We start from the raw sequence: 16600 nt of genomic DNA, 5'->3' as shown, positions 1-16600 counted from the left end.
ACATGTCCAAACTTCTGACACTTAAAACACCTCCTTGGCTTCTGCACATACTCTCTCACTCTGTACCTCATGAATCCGAGATACACCTCCTCAGGTATCTGAATAGCACTAGCACAGACTCAGTGACACTTTTCTCAACTCCCCTAGTCAACCGCTGCGCACCCTGCACCACATCACACTTCATCTTGAGGCTCCTCACAAGCTCCTTCACATCCATAGACACTGGAAACCCATATATCACTCCATTACTTCCTTCTCCTCCCACCCTCGCCACTTTTTCCACCACACTCTTCCCAACTACTTGCAGCCTTTGAGCTTTTGCAACCTGCTCCTCAGAGGTACACACAAGCAACAGATTGCCGTCATTCAACACTTTCGCAAACTCCACCTCTCCAACCTGTTTTCCAATTACTTTGGTCAATTTAACTGGATCCATACCCTTCACTCCACCCTCTCCTTCAAACCTCACTACAACCCTCCATTTCTCCTCTTTCCTCTGCCTTTCCACAACTTCCCTGAGACGCTTCACTCCCCTACTCCCCACCATTTCCCAACTCCCACTCCCCTCCTCTTCCTTATCCCCCTCATCCATACCCCAACTACTTTCTTCCTGTGTCCCTGCCATGGCCAGAGAAGAGAATAATAGCAGGCGTAATGTGTTATGGCGTAAATTATTATTATTATTTTTTTCCCTCAGCCCAGCGCCACCATAACTGGCTCGCTACCTTCGAAATATCTAAAGCCTAGTTTCTTTTTGAAGAATGTCCATACAAGTTTTGTGCAGTTCCATGCAAACGCTCCTTGAATACGTGTCAGTGCGAGTCCCTGATCCTGGCTCTTGGATAGTTATAGAAGCACCTGAAATTAAAGCATCAATCTGTTCTGACTGCCACCCATGTGAAAGAATTGCTTCGCGTGGCAACAACGGAATACAAGCCAGATTCGAAGACGATTGTTCAACGCAAGGAATGCCAGAAGTCGCACTAAGCAACATGCATAGTAAGTTAAAAAAATGCTATTGTAAATTGTGTTTTTATTTGTGGACTTTGTTGAACTGAGAGTTTGTGTGTGAGACAGTGCACACAATGTTCATTGTTGAAAATGTGGTCTGTGGTCTTAGTACCGTAGGAGTCAATTTGTGGCATTATCATGTTGGTGCGTGACATGATAATGTTACACAATAAATTTGGCTGAGCAGAGGGGTGTGTGCGTGTGTGTGTGCGTGCGTGTAAGAGGAAGGGATGGGGTGATGTTCATGTGTGCTAGTGTATTATGTGGCTCTTTGCAGTAACACAGTAAAAAATGTGGCTTTTAGTTTTTGACTGGTTGGCCACCCCTGGTGTAGAAGGCCTTCACACTAATAAAGTTTATGGTGTAGAATAACACAAGTGTGAAGGCCTTTGCCTTCACATTAAATACCCTTAACGCTTAACATTACCTGGGTTAGAATTTCATTGCACTTTTTATTATCTCTGCAGCTTTAGTGATGTCCACCACCATGGCAGAGGTTGTTTCTTTGAAAGACTGCAAGCTACTCGAACAGATTTGACAGACTTGGAATGAGATAACTTTTATTTTGTCAGGCAGTTACAAAAAGTGACAAAGCAATAGATGACATCATGTCATACTTTTCATGTTTGTTCCCACCAAAAAATATCTGGTCTTCTGTTGGTCAGCTCAGTGATTTGCTGCTGAGAAGTTGGCGTGGCCTCCTGAGCCAATGAGAAGCAGCATGAGCATAGAGCCCCGCCATGTCACAGTCGCCCCGGCCTGGGTGGAATTGCGGGACGTGGTGGAGGACAGGGCTGACCGCCACGGCTGGGGGACCAAATCACGATCGGCATGTTTTGTTTGGAGTCAACTTCAACCAGTGCAAAAAAACGCAGGGCACCGCTTCCAACCTGTTAGCAGATGCTGGCGACGCAACAGTCAGACGGGAGCTCGGTGAAAGATCCGACGGCTTTTGGGGCACCGCTGGTTTAGGCGCCTGAAGAGGGAATTTGTGTCAAATGATGCACGCATGCACGTCCGTCCGTACCATGTACCCACAACATTCCCATACCTGATGGGGTGAGAGTGGGTTGAGGGGGAGGGGCTTAGTGGGCACAGGTGGGAAGCTCTTTAGAAGCTGGACGTTATAATAAAGGTGAGGACAAAGACAAGAAAGTCAGGACAAAGACATGAAAGGTGCTCACGGTGACATGCAGTGCCGTGATGACAGCAAAACGAAGCATATCAAACATGCTAATGCTAACACACATCTTGAAGGGCGCAACATTCCGAAGCTAGCTAGCATTACGTTAGCATGAAGAAGGAGGAAGCGGACATTGATGGCTTGCTGGGCCTTACAGAGTCACTTTTACAAACATTGATTATTGATCAAAGATGTCTTTGATCTTCCGCTCAAAAGAATGTTTAAAAGAATCTTGGGTGCGTGTCCCCAGCGGTGACCTGACTTCATTCAAGTTTTGCCCTTTTCTCCCAGCAGAGGGCTCACGCCACAAAAGACACTCATTTTTGCACTGCCACTCAACGGCAAGCATTCTCCCTCTCGGTGTTCCTAGGGTCCAAATGACAGTTCCTACCTGAACGCCTCTGGCGTGAGGAGTGCGGGGAAGAGGCTTGGTGGGTGGAGCCGGACGACGTTCGGACCCCTGAAGTCACGACAACAAGTTAGCTGAAACTGGAAGGCGGAGTGGCAGGCGGCGCACACGCTGCTACACTTTTCAACATTCTGCACATTCTGTGCCCTCGCATAACCCTCTTGTTCATACTGTGACGTTTTCACACTCTTTTAGAACACTGCGGCATTGGACACCATTCTCTTCCGCCACATGGCAAAGCATGTGACAACATTCTGGAGACGGGCACAAGATTCTAGCAGAAGGTTCCACAAGGCCAGGACGCTCGAGGACACCACAAGACCTCAGAGTAAAACAACACTGCCAGTCACTGACATCTCAACGCTGCCTTGAAAATCAAGTTTATTTCTATAGCCCAGAAAAGGGTGTCACATGGTGACAGTTGACTATGAAACCTTCTGAATAATCTACTGATTCCACACTAAGGGTGAGCAACTCCGGTCCTTGAGGGCCTGTTTCCTGTATGTTTTATAGGTCTCCCTGCTGCAACACACCTGATTTAAATGATCAGGATTGTTATCCAGCTTCTGCAGACATTGCTCATAACACGTCTCAGGAGCCACACAAAAGCCACAACAACAGTTGAGTTAAAGCAAGCAAATGAGGTGGCACAGACAGAAAGCGCTCATGCCGTTGGGGGGGGACAAAACAGGAAGTGGCAGCGTGACAGCCCGCATGCCCTTGGGCATCTCGCTATGTGTCTGGCATACCACTTTGAAGGGTGGGGCCTTCGTCGCCACCACGCCCGCCGCCGCCCTGTCATCCAACCTCAGCGGACAAAGTTGGTCCACATTGCGGTCTGAACTCCGCTCTCTCACCTGAATCCTGCATCAGTGTTGTATGTGATCACACATGTGCAAACGGATATACACACGCACACGCAACTGTATGCATGCACACGGCAGGTTTACCGGTTGTGTGGGGATTTGGAAAAGAGTTTGCTGTGTCCCAAGGTGAAACACACACGACAGACGTGAGCGAAGCGAAGACCAAGGAAGAAAAGCAGTATTGGTAGAAGGAGGAGGAAGAGCACCAGCAGGGCCACCAGGACTGGATTGGAATCTGCGCACACACACGCACGCACACGCACCACACGCACGCACACGCACATGCGCGCATACACGCGCACGCACGCGGAACATGCACATGAGTTTGGTTTGGATGTTGTTTGTATACGGCATTTTTTGTGAGCATGGGTTTAATGTGCGGCTGTGTACTTAAGGCTGCCCGCGTGGGGCCGCTGTCCACGCTCCCTCCCTGTCCGGCGTAGGCACAGTCGGGCGGCGCCCATCCGGCTTGGCATAACAAAAGCAAGGCCCCACCAGATAGAGACTTTTAGACGTCATTGTTGCATGAATGCAAATTCAGCGGGTGGAGCTTCGGCATTAGCGCACTTCTAAGAGCCCATTTGAATCCATTTGAGCAAATTTGAGCCTCACCTTGCCGGTGCTGCAGGCGGTACCCTGGGCCACGGAGGCAGGGTCAGACACATCGTCCCCCAAGTGGAACACGGTCCCCCGGCATACCAGGTTGCCAAGGTCCAAGCGCACGGTGGTGGTCAGGATCTCGGCGTCAGGCGCCCAGCAGGGGGCGCTCCGGGCCACCCTGGCACTGGATCCTGTCGCACTTCACGTCACTGCAAGGACATGCGCAAGTCGCGCATACACAAAGACACGCACGGTCGACGCCCAGACAAAGCACTGACTTGGGCGGCAGGCGACGTAGGACCCATTGCCCAGCTGGCCACAGTTTCCATATTTGTTTCCTTGCTTGTTGACGGACAAGAAGCAGACGGCCGGCGCGGCGGTGGCATCTGACCAGGCGAGGGCGCTATTACAACTCTCACACGCAGCGCCACCAAGGACTTGGCTCAGCACGACTCACTGGGTCCCCAAAGCGCTTGGCACTGCGCATGCATGCTGGCGCAGGTGCCTCCAAAGCAGAAGGCAGCGGCATTCTCACGGGGCTCGCCGTTCTGGACGTAGACGTTGGGCGGGCAGAAGGCAGAGGAGCCCGTGCAGGACTTTGGGTACGGGGCAGCGCCCACCTGGCAGTCCCGGCAGCACATGCCGTTGGACGAGCGGCGGGGCGCAGCTGACAGGTGGCCGCATCACAGCAGGGGTCCTGGCACTCCTGAGCATTGGGAGCACGGCATGGAGGGCCGCTGTTAGTATCGAGCCGAGCCGCAGTGCGCCGCTTAGGGCACATACCTCCAGCTGGCCGCAGTCGCAGTCCTCGCCAGACTCCACGTAGAAGTTGCCGCAGCGGGGTCCACCCAGGAGGCGCTCGGGCGACGGCACGTTGAACAGGCACATGCCGCCTCCCCCTCAGCAGACTGAGCGACAGGTCCGACACACTACAGCTGCTGAACTGTTGACCCGGCAGGAACCTGGCGTGGGTGTGGGATAGTTTAGGGTCAGTGGGAAGACAAAAGCAAGCCAACAAATTGGAAATCAAGAACAAGTCAGTCGCAAGTAGCCAACCCGGTGGAAGGTTCCATGATGCAGCCACCCACGTGGGGCCCGTTGTTGCAGCGGCAGCAGCGTTTGTCGCTGTCGTGGCTCATCCCCAGGTTGTGACCCAGCTCATGAGCCACCGTGGACGCCACCCCCAGGACGCTTACCAGGTGATCCTGCGCATGGCAGGCGGGCACATGAAGACGATGAACATGATGTGGAGTCAGTTGCTCCACTCACCACGTTAATGCCACCCGAGCGGTCTGTGGAGCACATGGACGCCTGTGCCGCCATGCCCACCGTGGTGCCGTCCAAGGCACCGCCCCTGCGCCCAACCGGCAGAGAGGCAATAGGACGTCAGCGAGAGGTAAGTTGGAGCGAGGCTGAGGTGAGGGGCGTACATGACCAGCTGACCATTGTCGTGGCGAAGGCGCGGCAGGAGCTCCCTTCTCCGCCACAGCAAAAAGTTGTTGAGCGTGGCGCTGGGGTTCTTCTCCAAGCGGATTTTATCACGGTCGCTCCACACCTCCAGACCCGTCAGTGCCACTCGCACCTTCAGAGGCCGGTAGTACTGACGCACACACGCAGAGTGTTTTGGGGGTCCCAGTTACCTGGTCACCAACAATATTAACAATATTTAGCAAGCAACTCCGACCCCAAAATTCTACCACCTTAAATCAGCAATCAATCTGTTTTACTCAGTTGTGGTCTATATAAAGTGGAACAGTGATGCTTTTGTCTGAATTCCTCGTTTTGATAGCATCACAGGTCCCTCTTTTATACTTGTTCTGAGGTGTGGCTCAGCGCACCCTGTTTTGGTGCTGTCTCTTTAAATGCAAATGAAATACTTCACACCCCACTACCTCCAGGCCACAAGATGTGCGCCTGCCTCACTTTCTGGTCGACATATTTGTAGTTTTTTCAACCGAGGAGGTGTATACTTGCGCCGCAAACTTTTTGATTGAGTAAAAGATGTTCACGGCAGAAGACTTGTCAATACATTCATAACATGTAACAAAATAAATCCCCTCACAATATTTATGAACACATCTTGTAAACAAGCACTGCAGTCAAGTTAACCAGTAAGCTAATGATAGCGTTAGCGAGAAGCTACCAAATGCATTTAACAGATTGTGTTCCCCAAGCTACAACATCTTCAATGCAATTCATCTGATACAACTACTCAAAATACATCCACAAGTAAAAACCAGAAAGCCTGATGCTAATGCTATGAAAACAAATGGATAAACACGCAAAAATATGAAAGTGAAATACAGTTGCGCCGTAGCTCGGTAGCGGACTGGTTAGCATGTCTGCCTCACAGTTAGGAGGCTGCTGATTCGATTCCACCTCCGGCCCTCCCTGTGTAGAGTTTGCATGTTTTCCCCGGCCCCGCGAGGGTTTTCTCCGGGCACTCTGGTTTCCTCCCATATCCCCAAAACATGCTTGGTAGGCCAATTGAGCACTCCAAATTTCCCCTAGGTGTGAGTGCGAGTGCAGATGGTTGTTTGTCCCTGTGTGCCCTGCGATCGGCTGGCAACCAGTTCAGGGTGTCCCCTGGCTACTGCCCGATGACAGCTGGGATAGGCTCCAGCACGCCCGCGACCCCCGTGGGGATTAAACGGTAGAAAATCAATGGATGGATGGATGGACGGATGAAATACAGTTTATTATTTTTCTGTCATCTCATCCCTGTTGAGTGGTTAGGATGCAGCGCTTTCACCGCCACGGAGTTCTATTCCCGATCAGAGAACCATATGCAGCTATAGGGGAGCACATGTCAGTGTAAATTCCAGAGGGGTGCGTCAGAAAGGGCATTCAGCGTAAAACCTTTGCCAAAAAAGAACTTTTCATGTGAACCATCTGGACAAAAACGGATGATTCGCTATAGTGACCCCTGAGGGGAAAAGCCGAAAGGAGCCACCACCAATTTTTGAGTCATCGCTTTACTGTGTCCGTCGTTTCCACAGATTGAAGGAACTGAACCATCAACAAAACAAAGTCTTTCGGCGAATCCTTCTCCATACTGACAAAAGATTTCTGAAACACTCTTCCTTGAACAAGCAGGACTTTGCCCACAGACGTGGGAACACTGCTTGAAAAATTAAATTTCACCAAACACTTCTTTGAGGTTTTGAAGCTGCGGGACACTGCAATGAGTTGTGTGGATTGATGCATCCAACAACGGAACATTTTGATCTCTCCACTTTGTCATCCTTGAGTTGTTTGGACTACAAAAGTCTCTCTGAGTAATAAAGATGGTAAATTTGCAAAACCGTTTGGCCCCAACCATTACCTTGTTTGGTAGTCGTCCCAACGGATGTGATGTAACAGATAAAAATAAGGTAATAGAAAAAGGAGAGAACTGAACGGAGTAAAAAAAATATCCTCCAAACAGATCATAAAAGTATTTCTACAGAACCTGGAGGGATAGATTACACTTTTCTACAATCTTGGAGAGTCCAAGTACACAATAAAATGAATATAAAAGCAAAAAAATGGATTTTCCATGATACGTGTCCTTTAACCTGTTCTGACCTGCAATGCCTCCTTCAGGCTCCGCCTCTCCCCACCCACCAGCACGAAGGGTCGAGTTCGCTCCAGCAGGGGGCGCCACCATCTTAAGTCACCTGAAAGCAATTCAAATGCACTTTTGACACGATAGTGGATGCGAAACGTGCACAGCGCTCGCAACTCCGACCCCAAAATTCTACAAGAACAGAACCACATTCCAAATGGGAAATTATTTGGTCTTGGCCTCTTGACAAAAACCTGACATTTAAACAGGGTGTGTAGAGTTTTAAGATCCAAAACGAACACACAAATACTGCTTTGTTTTAACACACTTAACGGCTAACACGACACTAACATACAGCTCCACAGTTCGTTTTGTTCAGTTCGTTTTGTACAAAAACACTTAAAGCTCTAAGGCAGTGGTCCCCAACCACCAGGCCGCTATGGGTCACTTGGTACCGGGCCGCAAAGCTGCACAGGATTTTTTATTTTTTTAATCAACGATCAATTAATTCAGGTCAAGATGCTCGTCCCGGTCCCGTGACATGTTTCCCCAGTCGAGCCCGCAAAGCTAGCAAAAATGAGTAAGAATTTATTTTGAAAAATATTTTTAAAAAATCGGCGATTCTCTCCCAATTATATCCGTCGGTTCAGGTCAAGACGCTCGTTTCGGTCACGTGACATGTCACCTCAGTCGAGCCCGCGAAGCAAGCAAAAATGAGCAAGAAACAGAGATGTTTGGATAGCATCTTCAGTGAGGAGACGGAAGAAGAGACTACGACAAAGAAAAGGAAAGCTGCTTTTAAAAGAAGATTTCTGGAGTCCTACTTAAAATATGGTTTTATCGACACTGGTAACTGACGCGCCAAGACCACTCCGCTTAATTTGTGGCGACAGGCTAGCTAACGAGGCAATGAAGCCTTCAAAACTGCTTCGGCATATGGAAACCAAGCATCCTGCATTAAAAGACAAACCGTAACTACTTGGGGTGTCATTGTCTCCTATTACACCGAGATGGGATCGTTTCTGAGAAACAAGCTCAGTGCGCTGAGCTTGCTGTGTCCACAATCGCGCGTCGTCCAGCCGCACCGGCGCGTCACAAGCACACGTGACACGAGTCTGTCACGTCCGCAGACGATCACGTGGCTAGCCAACCGCCTGCTTGCGTTTATAACGGACCTTAGTGGTGACGTCACTCGCCCAGGCAAATCACTCCAGTTTAAAGCCACAGAATTGGCCTTCAAAATAAAAATGTTCCGAGTCTTTCAACTGCTAGAGGTCATGTGAGGCACTTGCGCATTTTTGACATGTTTTTTACCCATCACCCCCCACCTTTTCAGTGACAAGTTTCGTTGGTTCAACTGACCTGTCTTGACCCTTTATGGCACACATGAGCCGAAGTCATCAGCGTGCACAAAATCCCCACACGTTTTGTGTGTTGCCAGCATGACATTTGACCTTTGACATTTGAAATGAGTTTAATGTGACGTCTGGCTTTTCACACACTTTGAAGCTCAGACTTCGAGGCTTCCCACCTTTCCCGCCGTCTTTGACACAGACGAGACAAACACTCCAACATCTGTGGACGAAAGCACACACGTGCACGCACACACACGCGCACGGGTGAGAAGACGGTGGAGTTTTCCTGGCGTAGTGCAGACGTTCGAATGCGTTTGCATACGTTGGTGCGGGTGTGTTGGGTGCACGACGGCCTGTGCAGGATTCTCCTGTACAGGGTGCGGTTGTACAAGAACAAGATTCGGGTTTTCTCCCTCTGGAAGAAAAAAAGACAAAACGCGGAGAGCATTTGGCTTACATTCACGCGGGCGCGTGCCCCCTCATGCGGCGTCTTGCCCAAGGGCACTTGGACAGGGGGCTGTCGTAGGAGCCGTATCACGACGGGCTAAAAAATGTATTGACTCGACCAGGCGTGCCTCAGTTTCTTTAGTAGTTAGGCGCGATAGTTTGGCGCCATCTTGTGGGCAGCGCTCAAACTTTTGGGGTGACTTGGGGATTTTTGCTCTTCATTTCAGAGGTCTATCCCCAGCAAGGAGGAGCGCCACTATTCAAAAATATTTTCTTGTTCAATATTATTACAGAAGGTCAAGCGGTTGACGTTGATCCGGCATGTCACGAGTCGGCAAGTGACAAACGGATCTTCAAATGATTTGGAAGGCTCGTTCGTACAACCGAGCGGTCAAAAATCTGGTCCGGCATTTTGGAGCGGGTCAGCAGCTGTGTACGAGAGACGAGCCGCTGCTAGTCAGCGCTCGTGTCTGTGCCTCCAGCAGTACTCAAGCCCTGCAAGTCGCAGCACAGCAACCAAGAGCGCAAGAAAAAACATCTGGAAAATTTACTCCTGAAAAGCCTCCAACATTTGGCGTTGCCAGATTGTGCTTCAAAGTACAACGTCAATTCGGCGCCTCCGGGTCGGTCAGTCAGTTGGCAGCTGCACAGCGGACACCTTGATGCCACCGTCGGTGGACGATCCATTGGCCCGCTACATCTGCTGCTTCGTTTCAAAAATTATTTTCTTGGGGAAAAAATCTGTCTGCTTTCATGGAGGACAGCAGAACGGGAGAATCTCTACAACTCCCAACAGAAATTGAAAGAAGTCTCTCGGATTCTCCAAATCGTTGATTCATTTGAGCAGTTGCGAGCTCACTCACAACACAAAAAGGCTAAAGGAAGTCCAAACAAAATTCGTCCCTATTGAAACAGCACGCTAAATGTGAAAGGGGGCGTTACCCGCGGGTGGTAGAAGGCAGCAATGACCCTGCGCAGCCGGTTGGTATAGACCTGAAGGCAGCTGGATAGCGCCGCCAGCAGGAGGCAGCAGGCAATGCTGACGTACGCCGAGGTGGCCAGGGAGGAGGGTGGAGTAACGCAGCCTGTGGAGAGGGGAGGGGGAGCGGGATGGGGGGGCAAGCTCACCCAGGTATCAATCATCGGCCAACGGCGAGAAACCCCTGCACCCCAAGTGACTCACGCTGGTTGTCGGATACGATGTGAACGCTGGAGGATGTGTTGAATGCAGCAAAGGATTTCCGCAGGAGGCGGGCAAGAATTGAGTTTCCACTCACTTGGATGTCCACCTGCTGGGTGCCTGAAGAGGCCACGCCCGCCAACAATCAACCGCCTGCGTGTTTACGTTGAAAGCCGGCACGCCGGATTTGCATCTTACTAGTGACATTAAAGGTGGTGTGCGTGTGCTTGCTGACCACATCCAGAACACGAAAGATAGATGCGTCCAGCATCAGCAGGACCGCCGCCAGGAGGAGCACAGACAACACCTGAACAACACTCGCCAGCTGCGCACACACACACACAAGGTTGACGTGGGCGCTCCAGTGCGCGTGGGCGGGAGCGTGCACACTCAGTGAGCCCACCACTTGTTTGACTTCTTCGGGGTGAATTCTCGGGCTCCAGGGGTCCACAAAGTTGCGCCTCTCAGACGGCGTGAGGGGCAACAAATGTCGTTTGCCCTGAACACAGACAGGTGAGGACAAGGGTGACAAAGGCACCAAGGATGCCGACGGCCTCACCAGCGACTTCCTGCGGCGGTCGATGATGCCCAAGTACTTGGTGAGGTACACATTATCGAAGAAGACGTCTCCTTGGAAGCGCAAGACGTAAGCCAGAGACCTGAAGACACGCAGGGGGTGAGGACGGCCAAGGCGGTGGTGGTGAGGACGGCCGAGGCGGCGAGGGCCGTCCGCTGGCTTACTGCGCAAACACAGACAGGAAGGCCACGGACGCGAGAAGGCGTAGCACATCCAGCAGCCCACGTGTGTGAGCGGCCAGCTGGCGGAAAGAATCGTGGATGCTCCGCATCAAGTCACCGTCCGCCAGTTCCCCGTGCAGTGCCGTCCGCTGCTGATGCTCCTGTCATGACAGCGACGCTGAGCGCCAATGCAGATATACGACTGGCAGACGCAGGGCGCTCACCACCTTGTAGACAACCCTGCTGGTGAACTCGGTGCTGAGGAGATCCATGGAAGCATTGAGATGATCGAACAGCTGACCAAAGTTTTTCTCCACCGGGATGTGCTGCTTGCACCAACCCGTCATCACTGAGGCACACAGGAACAAAAGATGGTCATGGATGTCCATGCGAGGATGGCTACGTGCTGGCTGACCTTTCATGATGTCACACAGGAAGCTAAACTTCATGGGCATGCACAGGATGTTTTTGATGACGGGCACTTGGACGACCCGTACACACTCTGTCCACTTGCTGGAGAACCAATCGGCACACTTCCGGATGCCCTCCTTGACCATGCCTCAAGTAGTAGGAGACGAGCTTGGCGATGACCGTGACAAAGACGTGGACGTGGACGAGGACGAGGCTCACCTTCGCACTTTGTGAGGGTGCTGAAGGCAAAGCGTTTCTGCGTGCCAGTCCGGTCGGCTGAGCGCCCGCCGGCGGCAGCACCATCGCCGCCGAGCACTTCCTGCCGGATGGCCGCAAAGGCCTCGCGGGCGCTGCTGGCCTTCGCCTTCAATTCCGCTTCATTCTGCTGGATGTGCACAACAACGTGTCCAAGCGAGTGACGTGGGCGGCAAGTGGTGTGCCGCCTTCACGGAAATTGAGCAGTTGTCACGCAACAAACTCGTTATGAGCCAAATTACAACCAAAGCGCTCCTGATTTGCCATGGAGCAATAGAGGGAGGCTGGTCACATTTGGGCCTTACTGTGACTTCTTGCGCCACCTTGTGGAAGGGTGTGACGGCGTCTCTCCACAACAACTTGGCGTTGCGCACTTGAAGTTCCAGATTGCAAGTCAGAGACGCAGTGGCCGCCTCCATGTTGTGCTGGATATTGGACACTGGACCTGTTAATCATCAGGCGCCTGCCTGTCAATCATTCTTTGTTTTGATGGATACACCCTTGTTCATGCCCCCTGTTGCTCTCCTTTCTCAACGGCCTGGAATGCACTTCACAGCCGCTCATCCCTCAGCTGGTCCAAATGGCTGCCACTTGCCTTCCAACTGGAGCTTGTGAGAGGGAGCACGTCGGCCCGATTACGGTGTGTGTGCTCGTATGGTTTTTTTCAGACCACTTGGCCCGCCCGGTTTCACAGCCCTTCCTCTTTCTGGAGGACACTTGGTCACCATGACTGGGGACCTCTGTGACGGGAGACTGAGTGGAGTTGTGATGACATTGTCTGTCTATTGCCAATCATCTGTTGTTCAACTCTCAACCATCGCACTGTCAAAGGTGAGCTTGCTGCATATGTGTGTGTGTGTGTGTGTGTGTGTGTGTGTGTGTGTGTGTATGTGTGTGTGTGTGTGTGTCAACCTGAGTAGAGCGCAGAGAGGATGAGCAGCATGAGGAAGGCGCGTCCACGGGCGCCAAGCATGCTGGGAAACATCAGCAGGATGGCGCACCTGAAGACCGACGACGTGGCCCCGCCCAACGCGCATGCCCCTGGAAATGCCCACAACTAGGGTCACACGTGCATCCTGTCGTCCACGCGACATCATCTTCATCTTCCTCACTCCTCCTCCTTACCCGTAAAGGCACATCCTGTGGCCAGCTTGTGATCAAAAGTCAGCGGCAGGCCCGGTGCAATGGCGGCAAACATGGCTGCTCACATAAACACAACACACGACATCATTTATGCGGTAGGCAGCCGGCGCTAGCGTGACTTAGCACCTAAGGACCTTGTGTGGCGCGTTTGAATGGAGACAAAGAGTCGCCTCATTGAGTTGAGACTTCTCCGCAGTCAACACAAGGACTTACATGAAATTGTAAAGAAAGAAAATAAAAAGCACCAAATAGAATAAAAGATGCCTTGGTGTCCATGGAGAATTGCTGACCCCAGAAAAGAGCGTCGAGAGCACCAAATGTTCGTGCAGGAACATACATGCAGTACCAGCGTGCCCAATACGCGCACTATGGCTATGCAGTTAGCGTTAGGCCTTGCGCAACTCGTGTGACGTCATCATTCTGTTACGTGTTGTATCTTGTCTAGACAAGTAGCGCTGTATGGCTTGCAGCAGCGTGTTGTCAAAGATTAGACTCGTAGCCGCAAAGACGTCGCGGCATTTTAAATCAGGTAATGAAAAAAGAAAGAGGCGTCCTTCATGACAATGAGCAAAGATAACACCAGTCAGGTAAGCCAGGCAACGTAACCCCGAATCCTTTGTTCTTTATGTAAAACACCGCCATGTATGCGCCGCAGTTGCAATTCAGATTACAGTAATCCCTTGCTACATCTTGATTCGTCTATTGCGGTTTCACTACATCGCGGATTTTTGAATTTTGAAAATCTTTGAATAATTTCACATATAAATTGCTCCTGAGTATAAATCCCCCCCACCCAAACTATGGAGAAAAAAAAACGCAATTTATAGTCCGAAAAATACGGTACTTTTTCATGTTCATATGTGGGCAAATCTTATTATTTTATATAAACATAACTGCTCAATCAGAACGGGGCTACAACACCAAGAACGTTGTGGCCACATGGGCACAGGCGGCGGACACACACTCGTGCACACACACACACACACACACACACACACAAACTGGCATGCATACACGCGTGAGCACACAGTTTCTAAAGGGCCCCGTGTTGGGTGAATAAATCTGTAACTTTTCTGCATTTGGCCACGTCCTCCTTCAGGGCCTTTCTTTATTTTGTCCCTCTCCCTCTCTGCACCGCCTTTCCTTTTCTTATTACCACGTTCAAAGTCCATTAACCTCACTTGCACCGCTCACTAGCTACACACACCACAGTGGCTGACACCTGACATACGTAACACGCCTTCCTCCACACGCGCTCTGTGTGGTTGATACGGACTGTGGGGGCGGGTCTTTCCCTCCTCACATGCTCCTGGCCTGAGTGGCTTAAGTGGCCTGGCCTGTCTCTCTGCGCCGCACCGGCAGACTTAAAAAAACAAAAAAAGGCCAGCAGGCCAATCCTAGACCGGCGCTTCGGGAATACTCACGTTTCTCCCTATGGTCAGTCTGGGGCATGTTGTATTTTTACACCTGTGAAGATGCTGTTACTGAGTAGGAGGTAGAGCAACTATTTATATAAAACTGAGTAATTGTTAATGTTATTCATATTAAACTTAATTTGAGTCAATCAAATTTTCTCTCTCTGGTCTCTCTTTGGGGGCGTGACATATTTTTACATAGGGCCCCCGGAGGTCTGAACTCTGCATACATGGCCAAACATTCGCAAATATGAGTGGATAGTAATTTGAGTGGTCGACGTTGCCAAGTTACCTGACTTGTTTTCCCACCTCGAAAGACAAAATGTTGCCCTCGGACTTTTCTGCTCACACCACTTTTTGGGTAATAGGCTAAGTTGAGCTGCAAGATGCGAAGCGACCGTTTTCCAGTTGCAGCAGCCAATCAATTTTTGCCCATGAGCGTGGCTGCTGTCACTCACTGCATGTGGCTGACACATTTGGCGAAGCAAGACAGATGCCACGGAGACAACTCGATGGAGAAAATGTCACTCCCAACTCCCATCTGGGCTGGTCACAAAGTAACGAAAAAAATGTAGTATATTTTTTGGCTGCATGTCTCTGTATGTTGCCCTCACAAGGACGGGGTCATGCACCAGGTCAAGCACAGGCCTATTTGTGCTGGATAGGGAGGTTTAGTTTCAGTAATGTATAGGTACCCAGAATATAGAATGGCCAGTTGTCCGTGACCAGAAAAGAACAGAGTAGATGGCCTTGTAGGGACAACGGAACAGGTAAGTATACTGAGACTCGGGCTGCAGCGGGTATTCAAAGCGATGAGATCATGAGTCTCACCAGGTATAAGACGGGAGGACTGAAAGACTAGAGAGGGTATCTAACATTTTGCCTATGAAGCAGCTAACATCTTTGCTTTTGGGCCACTCGAATATTAGAGAAACATCTTCTGACATCGGTTGAATAAAATCTTTTTCCAATCAGCCGTGTGTCACTGAAGTTTTCCTTCTCTGAGACAGCCATCGTTCACCAAGAGTTTTTTGGAGACCAGCGGAGCAACAAAGACAATTCACTACAAAAACAACAGCAAGTCCAGTAGCAGTCCAACTAGTCCGTCCACCTTAGTCTTTCTTGTCTTCTCTCGAATTTCGCTTTGATTACCTGCGCCGCTCAGCGCGCCGAAGAGAGCTCGGAGGATGACGTGAGCGTGCCGCAGCTCTTCCGATTGGCCGAGGAGGAAGCGTTGGCAGCCACGTGGGAGAAAGCGCTTAATCAGCTGCTCCACAGCTGCAATACGTCACCCCCACAAGGGGGCGTCACACACCAGTAATACTCCAACAGCAAAGAAGAGAGGAAAAACACTCACTGCTGCGAGGCTGCTCGTCACGAGTCATGATGACGCCACGAGCGTCTTCTGCCGCTCCTGCTTGCCGTTCCCAATAATAGCATAATCATGATAAAAGCATATCAAAGCATCATCATTATATGTTCATCATCCAATAGTCTGGCCCGTCTCTTTTGACTGCAACACGACGTACGTGCGATGTGTGACGTCACATGCGTGCTGCTCGTCATGGCACGTGACGTCTTGTTAACGCTCCTCCTCGTGCGTGACGTGTGCGTTCAACTTTGAGTTTCAAACCTGAAAATAGAACAGGGAGACGAGCCATGTCAAAAAAAGTTTTTATTCTTTAATTATTTTTTTGAGACAATCTCCAGTCAGTCACGCGATGACCGTAAGTGGAGTCAATTGGTTACCATGGCGATACCGGAGCAGGTAAAAAAGATGTTTGGACACACGCACACACACAGACGATGAGTTAGGTGTCATACGCAGAGTTGAAGAGATGGCGTTTGAAGGAGTGCAGGGAGTCAGCGTTACAAATGGTCAGGGGAAAAGAGTTCCAGAGAGTGGGCGCAGCAATGACAAAGGCTCTATCCCCAATGGTCCAGTATTTGGTCAAGGTGGTGGGGGTGAGGAGGTTGGCAGTGCGGAGTTGGTATGGCGCTGCAGGAGGTCAGACAGGTAGGGTGGGTTATGTTGTTTAG

The 16600-nt window shown here is 50.7% G+C and overlaps 3 protein-coding genes across 17 annotated transcripts in view; 1 reads left to right on the top strand and 2 right to left on the bottom strand.

Moving 5' to 3' along the window:
* Positions 1-1554: 1554 nt before the first annotated feature.
* Positions 1555-9017, bottom strand: adam15 (ADAM metallopeptidase domain 15). The gene is given in 21 exon segments (XM_085918284.1): positions 1555-1818; positions 1902-1987; positions 2063-2128; positions 2586-2654; positions 3353-3467; positions 3554-3704; positions 3860-3979; positions 4021-4216; positions 4218-4278; positions 4344-4455; positions 4527-4724; positions 4727-4775; positions 4853-4966; positions 4968-5031; positions 5126-5274; positions 5339-5423; positions 5500-5665; positions 5667-5709; positions 7637-7728; positions 8587-8731; positions 8979-9017. Coding segments are annotated over 21 exon segments (2184 nt in total). The 3' UTR covers positions 1555-1754.
* dcst1 (DC-STAMP domain containing 1) lies at positions 4888-16218 on the bottom strand. The gene is made up of 19 exons (XM_085917734.1): positions 16090-16218; positions 15918-15974; positions 15713-15838; positions 13128-13202; positions 12915-13043; positions 12308-12447; positions 11967-12132; positions 11752-11895; positions 11564-11685; positions 11340-11497; positions 11158-11257; positions 11002-11097; positions 10797-10923; positions 10602-10718; positions 10361-10503; positions 9294-9386; positions 8979-9191; positions 7637-7728; positions 4888-5031 (listed from the first exon to the last, which is right to left on the bottom strand). The coding sequence occupies exons 1-17, from the start codon at positions 16124-16126 to the stop codon at positions 9111-9113; spliced, it is 1911 nt and encodes a 636-aa protein (XP_085773860.1). The 5' UTR covers positions 16127-16218; the 3' UTR covers positions 4888-5031; positions 7637-7728; positions 8979-9110.
* Positions 16125-16600, top strand: part of dcst2 (DC-STAMP domain containing 2) — a 23189-nt gene continuing 22713 nt past the window's right edge. For 3 of the 15 annotated variants that reach the window (XM_085917722.1, XM_085917721.1, XM_085917723.1), the window contains exon 1: positions 16206-16577. Coding sequence is in view for 7 of the 15 variants with exons in the window: in XM_085917733.1 (XP_085773859.1) it covers positions 16282-16328 (47 nt within the window). In the remaining 8 variants the exon portion in view is untranslated. Of the gene's footprint in view, positions 16578-16600 lie in introns of all 15 variants that reach the window. The other 12 variants (XM_085917716.1, XM_085917719.1, XM_085917730.1 and 9 more) reach the window with 10 other exon arrangements.

The sequence above is a fragment of the Syngnathus leptorhynchus genome, chromosome 8, assembly GCF_054491065.1.
Source record: "Syngnathus leptorhynchus isolate UIUO chromosome 8, UIUO_Slep, whole genome shotgun sequence".
Taxonomy (NCBI): Eukaryota; Metazoa; Chordata; class Actinopteri; order Syngnathiformes; family Syngnathidae; genus Syngnathus; species Syngnathus leptorhynchus.
The sequence above is the reverse complement of the archived record's forward strand: the minus strand, read 5'-3'. Positions and strand labels throughout refer to the sequence as shown.